Genomic DNA, 19455 nt, shown 5'->3' with positions numbered 1-19455 from the left:
TGCATTTATTTCTGCTCTGATTTTTATTATTTCCCTCCTTCTGCTGACTTTGGGCTTTGTTTGTTCTTCTTTTTCTAATTCAGTTAGCTATAGTTTGAGATTGCTTTTTTGGAATTTTTCTCCTTTGTTAAGGTGAGCCTGTATTGCAGTGAATTTCCCTCTTAGTACCTCTTTTGCTTCATCCTATGTGAGTTGGTATGGTATGCTTTCGTTTTCATTTGTCTCCAGATATTTTTAATTTCTTCCTTAATTTTCTTCATTGTCCATTAGTTCTTCAGTAGCATGTTGGTTAGTCTCCATATCTTTATTCCTTTCTCAGCTTTTTTTTTGTAGTTAGTTTCTAGTTCATAGCATTATGGTTGGAAAAGATGTTTGTTATTTTCTCAGTCTTCTTAAATTTATTGAGACTTGCCTTGTTCCCCAAGATACAGTGTATCCTTGAGAATATTCCATGCACATTTGAGAAAAATGTGTATTCTGCTGATTTTAGATGGAGTGTTCTCTATATATTAGGTCCATCTGGTCTAGTTTTTCATTTAATTCCACTGTTTCTTTCTTGACTTTCTGTCTGGATGATCTATCCATTAATGCAAGTGGAGTGTTGAGGTGAGGTCCTTTACTATTATTGTGTTGTTGTTTATGTCTCCTTTTAGGTTTGCTAATAGTTGCTTTATGTACGTTGGTGCTCCTGTGTTGGGTGAATAGATATTTATAAGTGTTATGTCTTCTTGCTGGAGTGTCCCTTTGATCATTATGTACTGCCCCTCCTTGTCTCTCTTTACCTGGCTTATGTTGAAGTCTACTTTGTCTGATATAAGTATGGCAACACCTGCTTTCTTGTGTTTGCCATTAGCTTGGAGTATTATCTTTCATCCCTTCAATTTGAGCCTGTGTTTGTCATTGGAGCTGAGATGTGTTTCAGCATGTTGTTGGGTCTTGTTCTTTAATCCATCTCACCACTCTGTATCTTTTGATGGGAGAATTTAATCCATTTACATTTAAAGTGATTATGGATATATGAGGGCTGAATGCTGCCATTTTATTGCTCATTTTGCAGTCCTCCTGCATTTCTTTTGTCTCTTGTCCCATATGTTTTGGACTGCTAATTTGGTTAGGTAGTTTTTGGTTTTTATTTTTTGAGGAAGATTAGCCCTGAGCTAACTGCTGCCAATCCTCCTCTTTTTGCTGAGGAAGACTGGCTCTGAGCTAACATCTGTGCCCATCTTCCTCCACTTTATATGTGAGACGCCTACCACAGCATGGCATGCCAAGCAGTGCCATGTCCATACCCTGGATCCGAACCAGCAAACACCAGGCCACCGAAGCAAAACGTGCACACTTAACTGCTGTGCCACCGGGCTGGCCCCGGTTAGGTAGTTTTTTATGCTGGATTTCTTAGTTTTCTCCTTATTATTTCTGTCTCTGTTCTACTTTTTTCTTTAGTGATTACCATGAGATTTGGATGCAAAATTTCATAGACAAGGTAGTCCATTTTCTGATGACCTCTCATTTCCTTAGACTGAGCCAATTCAGTCCCTTTCCTCTTCCCCTCCTAAGTTGTTTTTGTCACATCTTATTCCATCTTGTGTTGTGAATTTGTGGTTAAAGTGAGATTATCTTTGTTTTTGGTGTTTTTCTTCCCTTTATCTTTAATGTTTTACTTGAGTATTTCCTAACCTGTTCTGATGGGTAGCTACAATTATCTGACTTCGTGTACCTATTTATTTCCTTATTCAGGTCTTTGTAACCCCTTTCTTCTGTTTTTTTTCAGATATGAGGGCCTTCTTGAGGATTTCTTGTAGGGGAGGGTCTTGTGACGGTGAACTCCCTTAGCTTTTGTTTATCTGGGGAAGTTTTTATTTCTCCATCACATCTGAAGGATATTTTCGCAGGATAGAGTATTCTTGTCTGAAAGTTTTTGTCTTTCAAAGATTTGAATATATCATTCCACTCTTTCCTACCCTGTAAGGTTTCTGTTGAGAAAGCCACTGACAGCCTGATAAAGGTTCTTTTGTAAGTTATTTTCTTCTACATTGCTGCCCTTAGTATTTTTGCTTTGTCATTGACTTTTGCCAGCTTCACTACCGCATGCCTTGTAGTAGGTCTTTTTACACTGACAAGTTAGGAGATCTGGTGGCCTCTTCCACGTGGTTTTCCATCTCCTTCCCCAGGTTTTGAAAGTTCCCCACTATTATTTCTTTGAACAAACTTTCTGCTCCATTTTCCTTCTCTTCTGCCTCTGGGATACCTGTAATCCTTATGTTGCATTGCCTAGTTGAATCGGATATTTCTCAGAGAATTTCTTCGTTTCTTTTTAGTCTTAATTCTCTCTCCTCCTCCATCTGAAGCATTTCTATATTTCTGTCCTCAATATTGCTGATTCATTGCTCCACAATATCAGCTCTGCTATTCAGGGAATCCATATTCTGCTTTATCTCAGCCGTTGTGTTTTTCATCTCCGATATTTCTGACTGGTTCTTTATAGTTTCAGTCTCTTTTGTAAAGTAGCTTCTGAACTCATTGAATTGTTTGTCTGCATTCTCTTTTAACTCATTGAGTTTTTTAATGATAGCTATTTTGAATTCTCTGTCATTTAGGTTATAGGTTTCTGGCTCTTCAGGATTGATCTCTAGGTATTTGTCATTTTCCTTCTGGTCTGGAGATTTAATATATTTTTTCATGCTGCTAGACGGTGTGGATTTCTGCTTCCAGATTGTGGTAGTATTTGATCGCTACTTCCATCTTCGCCACTGGGTGGGGGTCAAGACCTGTGTATTCCGAGCCCTCTGCGATCTGCAGGACAGCTCCCAGGTTCTGGGCTGGGGTGCTGATCATGGCAGAGGGCCAATTCTTTCTCCTGTGCTGTCTTGGGGGCTTTTCATTCTGCCCTCGCTGTCTGTTCTTCTGGGGTGTTGGCTTGATGAAGATACCCCCATAATAGTCACTTCTGTGGGGGGCTTTCCCTTGGGCTCTGAGGGACCTCGGAGATCCATATTGTTCCCGCAGAGGGCCACCACTCCCTCCCTGCTTTCCTCCCAGAGGCTGTGTGCAGTCCCTGGGTTGCTGTCCTTCGGGGAGGCTGAGAAGCATTCTCTTACCCCTTTCTACTTCCTTGGGGGGTGAGGGGTACTCCAGCCCCTCCCCCTTCTGACATGTGGCTGTGTGGGTCTCTCAGATGTCTTTTGTGTTGTGTGGATATCCTCTTTTGGAATACAGTTGTCCTTTTTGTTATATCTTAGAGGGGAGAGTTTATGGTGAGACCTCACTCTGCCATGATGTTGACACCACTCCCCCTTTTAAAACTAGAATTTTTGCTTTAGATGTTATATCATACAGAATATTTTTACAGCACTTTTTAGTTTACAAAAGCTTTTGTGTATATTACAGTAGGCCCCCCTTATCTGCAGGGTAGATGTTCCAAGACACCCAGTGGATGCCTGAAACTGAGAATAGTAATGAACCCTATATATACTGTTTTTTCCTATACATATGTATTTCAGGTGTGACAGCAAAACTTCTATCACGAATTTCTTTTTCCTTCTTCGCAATTTCATGGATAGAAGATTCATTCTTACCATAAATCTTAGCAACCTCAGCATATGATTTTTTTCTTATTAAGTCAAGAACTCTCACCTTTTCACTTAAAGGAAGCACCTTACAGCTTCTCTGTAGCATATCCAAATTACCAGCATCACTACTCTTGTGCTCTGTGGCCGTTATCAAGTAAAATAAGGATTACTGGAACATACCGCGATAGATAACTGAGACAGCTACTAAGTGACTACCAGGTGCGTAGCGTGTATAGCATGGATACTCTGGACAAAGGGATGATTCACGTCTCAGATAGGAGGCAGCAGGATGGCATGAGATTTCATCAGGCTACTCAGAATGGCATGCAATTTAAAACTTAGGAATTTTTTATTCCTGCAATTTTCCATTTAATATTTTTGGATGGCAGTTGACCACATGTAACTGAAACCTTGGAACGTGAAACCATGGATAAGGGGAGACTACTGTATTTTATTTTATCCTCAAACATTTTGGTGTAGATTTCATTCCTTCTCATAAAAGAAAACGGACTCAGTGGGATTAAATGGTTTGCCTAAGATTCTGTAGCTGAAAGAAGTATAACCGAAATTTGGACCCATGTCTCCTGACTTTGTCTAGTGTTCTTATTGCATTATACCAACCACAAACTGAAATGAAATCAGATTTCTTAGATTCTGTTTTATACTGACTGTTTGATATGAAACAATGAATAATAGCCCTCTCCAGACATTTCTGCCATTCTTTTCATTTTTCTCAGTTTCCATGAGAAAAATAAGCAACATCACCATGAGAATAACAGAATCGTAGAATTTTATGACTGGATAGAATTTTTAAAGTGACTAATCCAACTCATTAATTTTACAAATTAAAAAACTTAAATGGAAGTTGGAAAAGGGACATTTACTCAATTAGTCAGCAGCAGAACTAAGAACTTAGGATTCCTGCTGAACATTATTTCTACAAATGTTGGCTATTATGATGGACAATAATACATTTTAGGTCAGTGCTCTTCTGTTTGATTTTACTGAAACCTATTTTCTCACCAAGTAATTTCATTCAGGATTAAAATCAGTGGGCCACCCTTTACTAATAACCGTGAAATATTGAGAAAATGAGAAGGAGGCAAGCTTCCTAGTGTAATTTGCTGAAAAGTACTTTAACTTGGTCATAGTGCCTCTCTAATAAGAAGGAATTGGCAGAAGAGAAGGTAAATTTGACATAAACTTTCACAGATTCATGCTAAATTAAAAGGGGAAGAAAGACAAGTAGGAAAAATACCCCAAGAAAAATATTTTTAAAAGAAAAGGGAAAAAAATGAAAACTCTAAAAGAACAGAAATCCTGGAAAATATACTAGAAAGAGAAGGAGTAGTTAGCAATAAAGGTACAACTTAGAGAAGAGAAATTAAGAAAACTAACTGAATCAAGTGGGTGGAGCACTTCAGTTGGAGTAGAGTAGGGGCGGGCAGGTCCCCTAAGGGAGTATTTGGCTTGAGTGAGCAAATGGTGTTTTACATGTTCTAATTGTTAAGGTGAGGTTTTGGTACATTTTTAAATACATAATTATAAACACAAACCAGTTTTTAATTATTTAATTCTGCCTCTGTAAAATTTTCTCTTGGACCTGAAACATGAATGAACTTCTCTGCTTTTACTTTAAGAGTATAGAAAATGTAGCTTCCTCAGTGCTTGGAAAGTCTGTCTTTGTTAACTGGCCTCATCTTGAAGAAGCTAGAGTTGTTGGTGTATCAGATGGAGACACTAAGTAAGTTAAATTTCATTCACAATTTTTTAAATTTATGTTTGCTTTGCTACTTGATGGTTTTTTATTTTAACTGATATGATTATTGTAATAATATTCATAATGAAAATCAAAGTCCTCTAATCACACCACTTGAAGTTCAACCACTGTTGACATTTACGTCCATCCCTTGAGATATTTTAGATACATATATAATTTTTTGCTTTACTGCCTTTTCTTTTTAATAGCTTGAAAGTTGTACATCCTAATTCTTTTCTAGCAGTTATCGTTATATCACTTAGCAAATATATTTCTCTTTCTGACAAGAATGAATATCATATATATCCTTATCTTTACCATGTCCCTCCCAGGTTTCATTTAAATAGTATATTAATTTTTTAAAACGTATATCTTCTATTTTAAAAATAATTTCTTCACTTTTTATTCAAGTTCACAATCATTTTATCAATGATTATTTAGACAAGTTATTCTTTGTCATCTTTTATCTTTATTTCATGTAAAATTGGTCTGATTTCTTTTTTTTTTTATGTGTCTGGAACTTTCTAAAGTAATTTTTTTCCAGAGAAAATGAGAAGATGTTATGTTTTCTGAGTTATTACATGTCCAAAAAATCTTTCTGTTTTCCTCATACATAGGTTTAGAATTTTAGAGGCCTAATCCTTTTTCCTCAGATCTCTGTACAGATATCTCAGCTGTGCTCTTTCATGTAATTTTGTTGATGAGAAGTTAATACGAGTATGAATTTCTTTTCTTTGGAGGTATCTTCTTTTCTGTATGAAATCTTGAGAGTTCTTTTTTAGTCATCGGAATTCCGTTCCCCTGACTCTTTGATGCAGTCCAGTTTATCAGTTTTTCTTTTATGGATCATACTTTTGTTTAAAGAGCTCTTCACCTAGCCCTAGGTCCCAAAGATTTTCTCCTATATTTTCTTCAAAAAGTTTTATAGTTTTGGGACCGGCCCAGTGGCACAGCAGTTAAAGTGTACACGTTCCTCTTGGTGGCCCAGGGTTCGCTGTTTCAGATCCCAGGTGCGGACGTGGTACCACTTGTCAAGCCATACTGTGGCAGGCGTCCCACACAGAAAGTAGAGGAAGATGGGCACGGGTGTTAGCTCAGGGCCAGTCTTCCTCAGCAAGCAGAGGAGGATTGGCAGCAGATGTTAGCTCAGGGCTAATCTTCCTCACAAAAAAAAGTTTTATAGTTTTACCTCTTCCTTTTACATATAAATCCATGATCCATTTCGAATTAATTTTTGTATAACCTAGGAGTTTTAGGTCAAGTTTCATACATTTGCCTATGAATATTCAGTTGCTCCAGCACCATTTGTTGAAAAGACTATCCTTCCTCCATGAGATTGTTTTTACACCTTTGTCAAAAATCAGTTGGGCATATTTGTATGGGTCTACTTCTGGGTTCTCCATTCTGTTCCATTTATCTGTATGTTTATTTTTATGCCAATACCACACTACCCTGTTACTGTAGCTATGCAGTAAGTCTTAACCTTATGTAGAGTGATTCCTTCCACCTTATTTTTATTTTTCAGAATTGTAGCTATTTTTAGTCCTTTTCCTTTCCGTATAAATTTTAGAATAAATTGTTCTGTATCTAGAAAAATCTTGGACAGATTTTGATAGGAACTGTATTAAACCTATAGATTAATTTGAGATTTAACATCTTTACTGTATTGAGTCTTCTGATCCAAATAGATCTCCATTTATCTCCCCATTTATTTTAATCTTTTATTCTTTCAACAGTTTTGTTTTTTCAGCATACAGATCCAATACATGTATTTATACCATGGTATTTAATTGTTTTTAGAGCAACTTTAGATGGTATTATGTTTTAAATTTCAGTTTCCCCAACTAGAATATAGAAATACAATTGATTTCTCTATCTGTATTTTATATCCTAGGTCCTGGCTGAACTTACTTCCCTACTTTTTTTCTTGAAGAGTCCAGGCCAGTTTTATTGTAGAATTCTTGATTTACCTGGTTTTTACCTCTTAGTGTCATTTAAATTGGTCCTTCATCCCACATGCATATTCTGTAAGCTGGAAATTGGGTATAGTGTCTTGGTCAGAATCAAGTTAAACTATTTTAGCAAAAATACTTTATTGAATTTGAGAATATTTTTTAATTCTGTAAAAATTTATATTTTGTATTTACTATTTTAAAAGAGAAAGAATAGTAATTTGTTTTTAAATTTTGATTGAAATTTTTTTGCAAGTCCTTGTTCTGGAATTTATAGTACAGTTTTAAAAAAGGAGGCTTTTTTTTTTTTTTGCTATTATACCATGTAGAAAGCTTTTCACGTTGAAAATTCGATGTTAAACCGCAAATTTGGGGGTAATATAATTTTTACTTTATTTTCACTTTTAAGGTTTTACTTGGAAGAACCTCCAGGAACACAGAAGCTTTATTTGGGCAGAACTGCCCCGCCATCTAAAGTAGTCCATCTTGGAGACAAAGAACAATCTAACTGGACAAAAGAAGTACAAGGAATTTCAGAATTGTGAGTGTCCTAAAAAGCATTTAATATCATGGAACTAGAATGTGATCTGATGTACTTGTCCTCTAATTTATTTTCTGCTTAACATGGTGATCACTCTGAATACTGACTACATCTTCATTTTATATTCTAAAGCAAGTAATAAGTTCTAGTTTAAAATAATATATGGTTAGCGGCGTCTATAGCCTTGCCCAGTTTGTCACTAAAATATTTCATGATATACTAAAAAAAAGAAAGAAAACACGTGATGACTTAATATCAGGAATCACAGTTAATAGGTTGCCTGAATTTGAGAGGTGTTTTTACCCCTATAAGGCCATTGAATCTCTTGGCCACATGTAAGTAATGAAAATAGGAAGGCTCTCCTTTGTTCCTTACCCTCTCCCCACTCCTCTACCCTTCCTATACCCAAGCTGCATGTGCCCCTGAATTCAGAAATGCAAGGTCCATACCAATTAGATGCTAAGAAGCTCGCCCCGCTTAGAATGCTTGTTTTCATGGTCACCACAGTGCTTTCAGTCCCATGATCCGACCCTAACATACCTCTCTTTCTTCATCCAAACACTAGATTTCCCTAAACCAAAACAGAATAAAGAGACTGACAATGGCACATGAAATGGTGTTATAAATGTTTATCCATCAGCCCTCCTGTTTAAACTATTATAATAGTATCGATTGGTAAACTTTGGGGAATTCAAGGAGATGCCTCTTCTATAATTTTGGAGCTAATTCCAGGCCATAATATCCTTAGTCAAAGATAAGTAAACAGGGATAATGTAAAAGACCATAAAAAAACACCCAGCATAAAAAAGGAAATAAACAGGGGCTGGCCCCGTGGCTGAGTGGTTAAGTTCGCGCACTCCACTGCAGGCAGCCCAGTGTTTCGTTGGTTCGAATCCTGGGCGCAGACATGGCACTGCTCATCAAGCCACGCTGAGGCAGCGTCCCACATGCCACAACTAGAAGGACCCACAACAAAGAACATGCACTATGTACCGGGGGGCTTTGAGGAGAAAAAGGAAAAAAATAAAATCTTAAAAAAAAAAGGAAATAATCCTAGCTTTCAGGAGGTAGAGGTAGAGGTGGAACGCATTTTTGCTCCCGACAGTATATACGCCCGTCATGGCTCGCATCATTCTGAATTTTCTTTTATAGCACATAAATAAAATCGTCATCATAAATTTGTGTGATTACTTTAGTGACCTTTTCCCTAGATAGCGTGCTCCATAATGGTAGGGAACACATCTGTTTTTGTCACCATTCTGTTCTCATTCCTTGGCTTGTGTCTGGGCGTTCAGTAAATATTTGTTTGTTTGAATGAATGGAGATTGTTTTAGTGAAGACTGTTTTGGTTGAAAAAAACTTGTTCAAAATACTACAAGAGTTTAGTCATTTGTTCATATATTCAACAATTATTGATACCTGCTACGTACAGTAGTTGGCACTGTAGATACCATAGTGAATAAAAACACACAGTCCCAACACTCATGAAACTTATGGCTGTTAGATGGGAGATAGACGTTAATGTCTTGTGTGAGTTTTTGAACAAACTGCAAATATGATAATTGTTCTAAAGGCATAGTGCTCTGAGACCATATAATAGAGAGGTTTGACTTATCTAGGGAGGAATTTGCCTTAGTCACAGAAAACTTTCCTAAGCAAATGTTGATAAACGGGTATCAATATGGAGTAGGGGTTAGGCAAAGAGTGAAAAGAAAGCATGTTTCAGGATGAGAGAATAGTTACATGCAGTCCCTGTGGCTGGAGGAAAAGCAGCATGTGTATGCTAATGATAATGGCCAAGGCATCTGGAATGTTGGAAACAAGAAGGAACCCTTTTGAGGAAGATGAGGCAACAAAGGCAAAGGAAGGAGGTAACTTGAGAGATAGGAGAACAGCTAGGAGAGTGTTACAGCATGTAAATCAAAGAAAAAGAGTGTTTCAAGAATAAAAGAATAAGTCGCATCAAATGTTATGAAGAGGTTAAGCAAGAGCTACTTTGATTGAGCAATGGGCCTGAAAGCCAGACTAGTGTGCTTGGAGGAGTGATTGAGAGTAACAGAAATGGAGACAGTAGGAATTGACAACTTCAAAAAGTTTAGCTGTGAAGACCAAAAGCTCTTGCCTCCTTTTCCCTCCTTTTCTTTCCCATCTGGATGGGCTTGATCTTCTCTAGTGGCAGCAAAGAGCAGAGAGAATAATCAAGGCAACAGACTGCTGGACTTGGTAACAGTGTATATTGGTTCACACAAGAGAATGATTTCTAGTGCCTGCCAGTTCTGGATCTCTTGTTTAAAACCTTGTCAGTCAAGTAGGGTAGACAAGGCTGTGTGGATTCATGAGCACTTAGGTTTATTTATTCTGGTCACCATTCTCTTAGACTGATTTTCTTTACCACCATATTCCTCCCTCAAAGCTTACATTTTGCTCCCTCCTCCCACACCTCCCAAGCTCTTCCATAAGGTGTCTTCCAAGGCAAAATTCACAAGACCACTGTTGCCCTGCCCCTAAGGGTTTACTTATTTGTAGTTTTGCACACTGTGTCAGCAGCATGAGGTAAGGCTCCTATGGCTCTAACAAGTAGGAGAAATGTTTATGCAGACACTTCTTAGCTCTAACACTTCTACAGCAAGAATGTAGAACCTGTTAGAAGGATCCCATGGCTCTAATGAGTAAGAGTAATGCTTGTGCAGACCATTTTTAGCTCTAAGACTTCTATAGCAAGAATGTACATAAAACCTGTTACTTATCTCAATTATATCTCCATGTATCTTACTAACCAAGGCATGTTCTCCTATATTCAGTATATCATTTTTCCATGTACATAACACATGAAATATTCCCATGAGTATCAAATTATTTGATTTTATTTTTAGAAACCCTCCAACTAAGCACATATGATATATCTGATCAATTTCTGTATCCCTGTGGAACAGATTTCCTTTCTGATGAAAATGACCATTAAGAGAGAGCTGAAGAAGGATATAGAATTGAGTGGAGTTGGTTTTTGATTTATTCAGAGAGATTGATCATGTGCAGAAACAAATGAGAAGAGAAATGCAATATTTAAGAGAGAGAAACAATACATTTGAAGATGGAATGAGATGGATTCTCAAGGGGATGAAGGATAGCTCCTGTATTTTAACAGGATGGGATACAACTGTAGGTTGGTTTGTGCGTTTGGCATGGGGGAAGATGAGGAGCTCTCATCTGATGGCTTCTGTTTTCTTTGTAAAGTAGATATTGAGTTTAGCTATTGAGGATGGTGAGAGGGAAAGGGAGATTTGTCTTAAGTTTGAGTAGAGTGGAGGAAGTTTAAAAATAGTCCTTGGGGAAAATGGAAGATTATCAATTGATCAGAAAAACATGGTAGAATTATAGGCAGTATTAAGGGCCCTTTTTGAAGTTGAAGGTCATGAATTTATGATGTACCAGTCTGCTCTGTCTTTTGATAGTAGAGCTCACCTGATCGGTCACTGATCATATAGCTGATCGGGCCTATAAAAAGCAGATAGATAGATTTAACAAGCACTGGATTTTGCCAGATGGGTACAATGAAAAGACAAAGAAGCAAGGAAGTTTAGAATTCTGGCAGGAATGTTACTGAAATGATGGACAAAGGAATCTAAGTGGGATAGAAAGAGAAGTGAAGAAAGTAGAGGGTTAATAGTTTGAGAGAAAATAGAAGGGTCAGTGGTCTAGAGATCTCAAATTAAATTGAATAAGGGTCATAGATGAAGGGATTGAACCGACAAGTTGGATGAAGGAGTTTTTAGACAATAAGATGTTTGAATTAGTGATTTTGGAAGTGAAGCCATTATGGGTGACATGAAGACCCAAGGCATGGCTGTGGGAATAGAGCTGAAATGGAATAGAAGAAAAGGTTATTGGAGATAAGGAAGTGTGTAGTCTTGGTAGATGGTATATGTAAAGATTGAAGTCATTCTAGATGATAGTAGACATAAAGGTAGAATGGGAAAGAGTAGGGGAGTTTACTGTTAGGGATTTGGATGCCACAGTGTGTTGTAAGGATAACACTGGCATACTCTTCAGGGCGCCACTACTGCCCTGAAGAACGCAATATGAAAACAAACAGCTACCACTTGAGAGGGCTACACAGGGAAGTGGTGGTATTTTCAGTTTAAGGAGGTGGATACTGAGGATATAATAGAGTGAAAAGGTTTAGGAATTGAAGAATAAGAGAAGATTGGAAGAAGAGAGCAAGGCAATACTTTATGGCACATTATGGAGAAGATATTGCACTTAGAGGATGATTTGGAGGAGAACTCCAAAACCCTGTACCTCAAACAAGCAAGAATGAATCAACATTAAAAATGTGGTTATTAAAGGATTGGTGATAAACACTGAAACCATTAAAATATAGGATTAATTTTTAAGTACTAACTCTCATTTTACATAAGAGAAAGTTAAAAGACAGTTTTGTTTCTCATTTAGAAAATCAGAGAATGTGAAGGTTTTTTTTTTTTTAAAGATTTTATTTTTTTCCTTTTTCTCCCCAAAGCCCCCCGGTACATAGTTGTATATTCTTCATTGTGGGTCCTTCTAGTTGTGGCATGTGGGATGCTGCCTCAGCATGGTTTGATGAACAGTGCCATGTCTGCGCCCAGGATTCGAACCAACGAAACACTGGGCCGCCTGCCGCGGAGCACGCAAACTTAACCACTCGGCCACGGGGCCAGCCCTATTTTTTTAAATTTAATTCAAAAGTAACTATTACTCAAAATTGTAAAGCAAGATTTCTAACTTGCAAATGACTGGCAAGAAAAATCAAATGAAAGACAGAAGCTAGAAAATAGAAAAGCAAAATAAAAGGTTGGCCCAGGGGGATAGTGGTTAAGTTTGCATGCTCCACTTTGGTCACCTGGGGTTCGTGAGTTCAGATCCCGGGCACAGACCTACACACAGCTCATCAAGCCATGCTGTGGTGGCATCTCACATACAAAATAGAGGAAGATTGGCACAGATGGTAACTCAGTGACAATCTTCCTCAAGCAAAAAGAGAAATATTGGCAGCAGATGTTAGCTCAGAGCCAATCTTCCTCACAAAAAAAAAGAAGAAAGAAATAAAAGAAAAAGAAAAATAGTTTAGGGAGCCTAAAAAGAGAATTAAAATAAGATGATAGAAACATGACTAAACTAAGAATTGTGGCATTAAATCTAAGTGGCTATAACTTTGTGATTAAAATACAGAAGCACAGATTATATCGCCAATGTCATCATCCAACTGTAGACAACTACAAGAAGTACACCTAAAACCAAAGTTAGTGGGATCTAAAGTACAGTTAGACCTCACCATCCACAGTTTTCAGAAAGTCCAGTTTGTTTGTTTTTAGTGAGAAAGGTCCACTCTGAGCTAACATCCGTTGCCAATTTTACTCTTTTTTGCTTGAAGAAGATTAGCCCTGAGCTAACGTCTGTGCCAGTCTTCTTCTATTTTGTATGTGAGATGCCTCCACAGCGTGGCTGATGAGTGGAGTAGGTCTGCACCCAGGATCCCAACCCACAAAGCCAGACTGCCAAAGTGGAGCACGCAGAACTTTAACCACTTGGCCACAGGGACAGCCCCCAGAAAGTCCAATTCTATATTATATTCCAACCAGTTCAAAAGACATGTTTGGTTCTGTTCTGTCTCTTTAAAGAACACTTTATCTTCACAACAGCATGGATGGACCTCGAGAGTATTATGTTAAGTGAAATAAGCCAGATAGAGAAAGACAATCTCTATATGACTCCACTCATATGTGGAAGTTAAACATGTAGACAAGAGTACGGATTAGTGGCTACTAGGGGAAACGGAGGGTGAGGGGTGGGCACAAAGGGTGAAGTGGTGCACCTATAACATGACTGACAAACAATAATGTACAACTGAAATTTCACAAGGTTGTAAACTATCATATAATGTCAATAAAAATTTTTTAAAAAAAGAACACTTTATCAAATATACTTGGGAAATGTAGATAGAAACAAAGTGGAGACTGCAGTGTTAAAAATCAGATAAAATTGAATTGATGGCCAAAAGAGTAAATAGGAAAAAAGATAACTATTTGTGAAAACTTTACTTCACGGTGTAGATAGAACAAGCATAAAAATTTATGCCCTGAAAACAAGTTGACGTATACCTCTCTTTGGTGGATTCTGAAATGCGCTTATCATCTCTGAACTTAAAATATGTTTTACAAATGTCATAGTTAATTGGTGGACTCTTTTTCTTGCTCAGTGGTATATAAAATAATGATATTATCTTACAATCATTGGTGTCTTCCAAAGTTCGGGAAAACCTGAAACAAATTACAGAACACCATAATTTTGGGAGACTGACCTTTTTGTCCCTGGCAGATCTAGTAATCAAAAAACACGCATATTTAGAAATCTAAGCAATATAATCAATTGATTTAATAGTTATAGATTAGATTCTGCCCCCCACATAGAAAATAAACCCTTTCATGTAGGCTACTCAGAAAATGCAAGAAATTTTAAAACTACAGAAAGAATACAGACTATAATACTGACCCCAAAGCAATGAGAGGATAAAGTAAAAGCAAAAATAAATAAAATCTCCTTACCACTTGAAATTTTAAAGTCCTAAATAACTATTTTGGGAGATTTTTTTAGTATAAAATTTTTATTGAAGTATACGTAAGGAGAAAAAATGTGTACAAATCATAAGTATATTTATGACTTGATAAATATTCACATGCATAACCAGAATACAGGTCAAAAGATAGAACCAACAGAAATATTACTGGAACCCCACAAAGCCCTTTATGCCCCCTTCCAGCCATTACCATCTACTTCTCCTCTCCCCCAAGGGTCATTATTTTGATTTATAACCCTACAGACTAGTTTTTGCTGCTTTTGAACTTTATATGAGTTGATTCAGACAGAACGTATTCTTTTTGAACCTGGCTTCTTTTGCTCAGTACTGATTCAATATTCATTTATATTGTTACATATAGTTCATTCATTTTCGCTAATGATAGTATTACATTGTATGAATACACAATTTATTTATCCGTTCTATTGTGGATGGACGTTTGAGTTATTTCTCATTTGGGGCTTTTGTGAATGCATATGTATACATTTCTGTTATGTAAATATCTAAGAATGGGATTACTGCTGCATAGAATATGCTTAAAACTCAGCTTTAGTAGATGCTACCAAAAAGATTTGCAAAGTGATTGTATCAATTTATATTCTACCAGCAGTTTATAAGAATTTCTGTTTATCTCTACCTTCATCAATATTTATTACTGTCATCTCTTCCATTTTAGCCATTCTAATATAGTGGTATTTCATTTTGGTTTAATTTGCATTTTCCTGATGACTAATAAAGTCATCCCTTCATGTTTCTTGGCCATTTGAATATGCTTTTTTGTAAAATACTTGTTCAAAGTTTTGCCCTTTTTTTTGACTGAGTTGATTACCTTTTTCTTAGTGATTTGTAATTTTTCTTATTGATTTGTCATGTCATTCTCAATTTCAGGGAAAAGCCTTAAATGATTCACCATTAAATATTATGATTGTGGTAGAGTTCTTTTTATCAATATTCTTTATCAGATTAAGGAAATTTCCTTTCTATTCCTAGTTGGCTAAGAATTTTTACATTAAGCATTAATCGATGCTGATTTTATCAGATTTTTTTATGCATCTGTCAAAATGTTCATATGATTTTGCTTTTTTTCAGTTAATCTGGTGAAGATTGATTGAATTTCAAATATTAATCTACTCTGAATTCCTGGAGTAAATCCTATTTGGCTATGATTATCCTATTGGCTATGTATTATCCTTTTTATGTATAATTGGATTCGATTTGTTAAATTTTGTTTAGGATTTTTGCATTTCCTTTCATGAGAGAGATTGGCCCATAATTTCCCTTTCTAGTGATGTCCTTGTCAGGTATTGATATTAAGATTACTGGCTAAATAACTTTTGAGTGAAAGTAGTAAAAAAAATCCCATTGAAGTTTTAGAAAATGGTACCAGAATTCTACTTTCAAAAATTTATTGGAAAACGTCTGTTTCTGGCTAAAATGACATGGCTTATTTAGACCAACTCTACCAACAAGAACAACACCATTAAAGTATAAGCTGCTTTGAAAAATATATATATATAATATATAATATCTTTATAGACACATACACAAAAATTAAAATTATGATTTTATAATGAGCTTAGTAGATGGTGTGAATAGTAATATGGACATACTGAAAATTCAATCAGTGAGCTAAATGATCAAGCTGAGGGATTCCTTCAGCGCATAGTACAAAAGCAAAATGAGATGAAAAGATTATGGTCAGAATTTCTATGATCTATCTGATAGGAGTTCTAGAAAGAAAAAATGAAAAAGAGATAAGAAAATATGAAGGATGATTGTATCTTTAGATCAGAGGTCAGCAAACTTTATCTGTAAAGGTGACAAAGTAAATATTTTAGGCTTTGTAGACTTTACAGTGTTTGTCATAATTACTCAACTCTACTGTTGTAGCATGAAAGCGGCCACAGACAGTAAATAAATGAATGGCTGTGTTCCAATAAAATTTTATTTACAAGAACAGGAGGTAGTCAGGATTTGGCCCACAGCTGTAGTTTGCCCATCCCTACTTTAGATTGAAAAGGCCCACTGAGTGCCTCTGTTAACTGTTATCTGTTTCTGTGGATTTACCTATTCCAGATGTTTTATATAAATGGGATCTTATAATAAGTGACCTTTTGTGTCTTGGTTCTTTCATTTAACATTCTTTTGAAGTCCATACACATTGTAGCATGTATCAATACTTGTTCTTTTTATGGTAGAATATTCCATTGTATGGATATACCACCTTTTGTTTATCCATTTATCTGTTGGTGGACATATGTGTTGTTTCCACCTTTCTGCTATTGTGAGTAATGCTGCTATGAGCATTCATCTATAAATATTTGTTTGAGTGCCTGTTTCCAGTTCTTTTGGTTATATACCTAGAAGTGAAATTGCTGGGCTATATGGTAATTCTGTGTTTAACTTTTTAAGGAAATCCCAAACTGTTTTCCACAGTGGGTGTGCCATTTTATATTCCCACCAGCCATATACAAGAGTTTCAGTTTTTCTACATCCTTTCCAACACTTGTTTTTACTTTTTTTGTTATAGCCATTCTAGTGGGTATGAGACACAGGAGTTTCTCATAGCTCTATGAGTTCTCATCTGATCTGACAGACATTGGGGGAGATATCCACAGAGTGAAACAACTAATGCAGAAAGTCTTAAGTTTTGTACTGAGAACTGCTAGCATATTTATTTAAAGTTTATTTAAGCATTTGATTATGAGTTGGTAGTTTGGGTGATGATGATTATCCTGTAATATATACGCTCATACATATCTATATTTCTTTTTTATTCTTTCTTTTAGCTATCTGAGAAGAAAAGGAATAATAATAAATGAAACATCTGCAGTTGTGTATGCTCAGTTACTTACCGGTCGTAAATATCAAATAAATCAAAATGGTGAAGTTCGTCTAGAGAAACAGTGGTCAAAACAAGTTCTTCCTTTTGTTTATCAAACTATTGTCAAGGTAAGTCTCAGGTCTCAATTCTATCTTAATGTATGCTTTTGCACACTGTATAAGGAAAAGACTATATTAATATTTATCTATAGACAGAAAACTAATTCATCAATGTATAATGGAGATTATTGTTTAATATAATTTGCAAAATAATGTAGTCTTTAAAAAGATTGTTACATGCTCCAACACTCACTCTGGGTATGGTTAGGAAACTTGTCTCTTTTTTTAACTTTATCTCTAAAAGAAAAATCCTAGCATTAACTTACACCCTGGCAATTTTGGATTTTTATTCTCCAAAAAATGTTTGCTTTAAATAAATTAGTAAATACAAAAGATATTTGCTTTTATTCTATTATTCTTAGATATGGTAAGGGAACAAAAATTTTTTAAAGCATGCAGTGATCCTGTAATTTGGGGAAAACAGTATAGTATAGTAATTAAGAGCACAGACTGCCTGAGTTGATTTCTTAGCTGTTTGACTTTGGGCAAGATTCACCCCCTTTCTGTGCCTTAGTTTCCTCATCTGTAAAGTGGGGCTAATAATTATCTCTGCCAGAGGGTTGTCTTCAGGGTTAAATGAACTAATAAATGTGTGAAGTGCAGTCACACACTGCATAATGACAGACCACATATACAACAGTGGTCCTCTAAGATTAGTACCACATAGCCTAGGTATGTAGTAGGCTATGCCATCTAGATTTGTGTAAGTGCACTCTGTGCTGTTCGCACAACAACAAGATCACCTAACAACACATTTCTCAGAACGTATCCCCAGTATTAAATGACCCATGACTGTTCCTAGAAGAGTGTCATATGCACAGTCAATAAATTTAGCTACTAGTATTGTTAGGTAGAAAAGTCTTTGCATTTGACATTTGCAGACAGCATAGTTATATTCCCATAAGAAAAAAAAACTTGATATGCAGTCTATAGAAATTTTGACTGTGATGATTTACTTTTATATTTTATTCTACATAGGACATCCGAGCTTTTGACTCCCGTTTCTCCAATATCAGAACATTGGATGACTTATTTCCTCCTAGAAGTATGGTCTTTATGCTGGGAACCCCCTATTATGGCTGCACTGGAGAAGTTAGTTCCTGTTACTGTTATTAAATTTCTTTCTGGTTTCAAGTTGATACAATTATTTAACTTCTCTTCACTTAGGTGTAAAATAAAATGTAATACTGAAAGGGGAAAATAAAGAATTCATTCATCTAACTTATGAACAGTATTTGGCTATATATCTTTAGTCTTGCGCAGTTGGGGTCAGGAAGTGGGGGAAATTAGAATTCAAGTCCTGATCTCTTTTTTAGTAACTTTGTTTATTGTGGTGGTATGGATGAAGCAGTTCTGAATTTATTTTAGATGTATTATAGTGTTGATGAATTTGTAAATGTATTGATGTTTTGGAGAACTCCAGTTCTCACATGGAGATAGGTACTTGCAAATGTGGAATGGGAGAATGTAAGAAAGAACCTGTGAGGATAGATTAGAATGGGAGGTATTCATGTGAACTCATGATTTCTAAAATACATGTATATGTATGTATATAGACGTGTATATGTGTACATATTTATATTTGTGTACACATGAATGCATATATGCCTATATGTACATGTGTTTTCTACCTCTATTTGCTCAAACGGAGAAGAAGCAAAGACACCCTGATAGCAGTGAACACATATAATGCCCAGGTCTTGACCTCTGATTTCATACCTCACTGAAAGGAACAGGGCTTCTCAGAGAAATGGCTGATTACAGGGCTGGAGCAGGGTAGGTACAAGATGAGCCTGGAACCTCTTATTATGCCAGAAAGCAGAGAAGTGCTCAAAAGAATGATGGGAACATATTACATAAACACACGAACCAGGTTGAATCTGGGACAGTTTGAGTACCAAAATACAGTAATGAATTATAAACTATTAGAGGGAAAATAGGAATTCATGATCCCACAGTGATAATATATAAATAAATAAATAGGAAGGGGTGGGCTCTTGCTTATAGTATCATGTAAGCGTAAATATGGAGAAAGTGCTGGAGTTGGAAAATGATCATTTTGCAACCATTATGATAAA

The 19455-nt window shown here is 36.2% G+C and overlaps 1 protein-coding gene across 2 annotated transcripts in view; it reads left to right on the top strand.

The window, feature by feature from the left end:
- The window catches only part of XRN1 (5'-3' exoribonuclease 1), a 117847-nt gene that overhangs the window by 47234 nt on the left and 51158 nt on the right, over nucleotides 1-19455 (top strand). For both annotated transcript variants that reach the window (XR_011496620.1, XM_014852041.3), the window contains exons 19-22: nucleotides 5210-5313; nucleotides 7690-7821; nucleotides 17224-17386; nucleotides 18356-18469. Coding sequence is in view for 1 of the 2 variants with exons in the window: in XM_014852041.3 (XP_014707527.1) it covers nucleotides 5210-5313; nucleotides 7690-7821; nucleotides 17224-17386; nucleotides 18356-18469 (513 nt within the window). In the remaining variant the exon portion in view is untranslated. The remainder of the gene's footprint in view (nucleotides 1-5209; nucleotides 5314-7689; nucleotides 7822-17223; nucleotides 17387-18355; nucleotides 18470-19455) is intronic.

The sequence above is a fragment of the Equus asinus genome, chromosome 21 (assembly GCF_041296235.1).
Source record: "Equus asinus isolate D_3611 breed Donkey chromosome 21, EquAss-T2T_v2, whole genome shotgun sequence".
NCBI lineage: Eukaryota > Metazoa > Chordata > Mammalia > Perissodactyla > Equidae > Equus > Equus asinus.
Note: the sequence above shows the minus strand (reverse complement) of the source record. Positions and strands in the feature narration are given on the sequence as shown.